This window comes from Apteryx rowi, unplaced genomic scaffold (assembly GCF_003343035.1).
Source record: "Apteryx rowi isolate R43461 unplaced genomic scaffold, aptRow1 scaffold_785, whole genome shotgun sequence".
In the NCBI taxonomy this organism is placed as follows: Eukaryota; Metazoa; Chordata; class Aves; order Apterygiformes; family Apterygidae; genus Apteryx; species Apteryx rowi.
The window spans coordinates 36,746-39,099 of NW_020451077.1; the positions used below are offsets into that span (position 1 = coordinate 36,746).

The 2,354-nt window shown below is 50.5% G+C and overlaps 1 protein-coding gene across 1 annotated transcript in view; it reads left to right on the top strand.

Annotated features, from left to right (window-relative positions):
• The first annotated feature begins 1,442 nt into the window (after positions 1–1,442).
• The window catches only part of MARCKS (myristoylated alanine rich protein kinase C substrate), a 2,342-nt gene continuing 1,430 nt past the window's right edge, over positions 1,443–2,354 (top strand). Inside the window, exon 1 of the mRNA XM_026088803.1 lies at positions 1,443–1,929. Coding sequence (XP_025944588.1) covers positions 1,831–1,929 — 99 coding nt within the window. The 5' untranslated portion in view covers positions 1,443–1,830. The remainder of the gene's footprint in view (positions 1,930–2,354) is intronic.

The following is a 2,354-nucleotide window of genomic DNA, read 5'->3' on the forward strand; positions in this document are numbered from 1 at the left end:
GGGAGAAGGAAGGGGGGGTGAGGGAGGGAGGGAGAGAGAGAGAGCGAGCGAGCTTGATCTAAAAAACAAATCTCCCTTCGTGCATGTTGCCCACAAGAAACGAAATATTCCCTTGACTGATTCTCGTCTTGCTAAAAATAAAGGTCGCGCATGTTAAGGTTATTGAAATGCAGCGAACACACAAAGCTCATCGGATTCGCCAACCCAGTGTAATCTTTGGGGAGAGAAAGGTGGGCGGTTTGGCCGGGTGTCTTGCATTCCGGAACCCTTCATTATTTTAACATCCTTGTTTATAAACAACCAGGCGTTTGGAGAAGATTACCCGAGTTTTGGAAATGATCATTCTGACGTTCATTTCTGTTCCTTAAAAGGGTGTGGGGGGTGGTCTTAGCCAGCCTTTTCGCATTTTACACCGGAGAAAGCCGACCAGCTCCCAGTGCTGCCCGCATACGGATCTCCCCTCCCCCCGAAGAAAGGAAATCAATCAGATCCGTGATATTTCACACAAACTATTGCTGCTAAGCACTCGAGATCACCGTTAATTCGAATGCATTAGTTTCGAGTTACAGCTTATTCGGGGGGTTAAATTCAACGTAAATACACATTTAGGGCTCAGATTTGAGAAAGCACAAATGTTTCTCCGATACATCGCTTCGCCCACTACTTTAGTGAACGAAAATGTAATCTTCAAATGGGTCACCGCCTCAGAAAATACTTAAAAAACACAAATCAGGAACAATCAGACAGCAGAATTTAATTAGAGCCGTAGGCTAATCACAAAATATTTTATTTCAAGYCAATATCGCTATGGGGGAAGGTGGCCGTTTCTGCTTCAGCAGCGGCTCCTGCCGCTGCTGCGTTCAGCGTTTGCAACATCTGGCCTACAGACCTACTAATTTCGACTCGTGATCGCGTTTGGCGAAACTCGATCTACGTGGTTCAAATACCTTCCAAATTGGGGGCGATTTAACAATCGCGACCAATTAAACCCAGGGACAAAAAAAAAAAGAGAGAGAGAAAAAAGCAGCAAATCCCCTCCTCTCCCCCCCCTCCCATCCTCCTCCTCCTTCTCCTCCTCCTCCTCTCCCCCCAGCCTCGCACACTATCTGTTGCTCTCTCACGGCAGCGGGTGGGGGCGGCGGGACGGGCTCGCACTCACACACCCCTCGCACCATTGTACCTGCCCCACCCGCCCCGCTTTATCTGCGTGCTCCGCTGCTTCCGCCGGCGCGGAGCGGTGCGGTGCGGTGCGCGCCCGCGCAGCCCGGTGCGCGCCCGCGCGCGGCATTCATTGTCGGCCGGGGGCTGATTTCAAACCGCTGCCATCGCGGCTCCATTGTTCGCCGGGCGCGCAGGCCCCGCCTCCCTTTGTGTGGCGCGGCGGCGATTGGCCGGCGCCGGGCGGAGGGCTGCCGTCACCGCTCGGGAAGCCCATTCATCTGTGCACTTGGGCGTTGGACTCCGCATCTTATTAGCAACCAGGGAGATTTCTCCATTTTCTCCTTGTCTACAGTACGGCTACAAATCTGGGATTTTTTATTACTTCTTTTTACTAAACTTGGGCTCCTTTTTTTTTTTTTTGCTCGACTTTTTCCTCCTTTTTTTTCCCCCTCCCTCCTGTGCTGCTGCTTTTTGATCTCTTCAACTTTAATTTTTTTTAAAAGGAGTGCATTATAATCGGTTCTGTTCTCTCTTCTCTTTTTTTTTTTTCCCCCTCTGGTGTGTGTGTGTGTTGCTGCTGCTGCTGGTCGCCCAGTATTTATACCAACCCAACGCTCTTTGTTTCCCCTGCTTTTGGATCTGTTGAGTTTCTTTGTTGAATAAGACAGCATGGGTGCCCAGTTCTCCAAGACCGCTGCAAAGGGCGAAGCCTCCGCTGAGAAACCTGGAGAAGCAGTGGCTGCATCTCCATCCAAGGCGAATGGACAGGTAAAAAAAAAAAAAAATTAAACCTACTTATTTTTTTAAGCCAACTTCGACGGACTCTTTTGCATCCTGCTTAATTCTTCTTCCTTTGATGCCCTGGTGGCACATTCAATGGAGAATATGGTCAAACCTTTTTATCTTTGCAACTCAAGGCAAAGGAATAATTTCTTTATGTTTTAGAACGGGCTTGGCTTTGAGTGCTTTATTTCTTTATCTTTCCTGAGGGGGGGGGAGCATCGTTCAAAAAAAAAAAAATCCCTCGTGTATTATCACGAAGGGTCCCCATGGCTTATGAACGGAAGGATCTAATGCTGCTCGGCTTTCCTGCCCGCTCACCCTCCCGCTCCCGAAGACGCCCGCTGACCGGCCCGACGCGGCCCTCGCGGGCGGGATGGCCGCGGAGAAGCGCGGGCTGCGCCCGGGCGCCG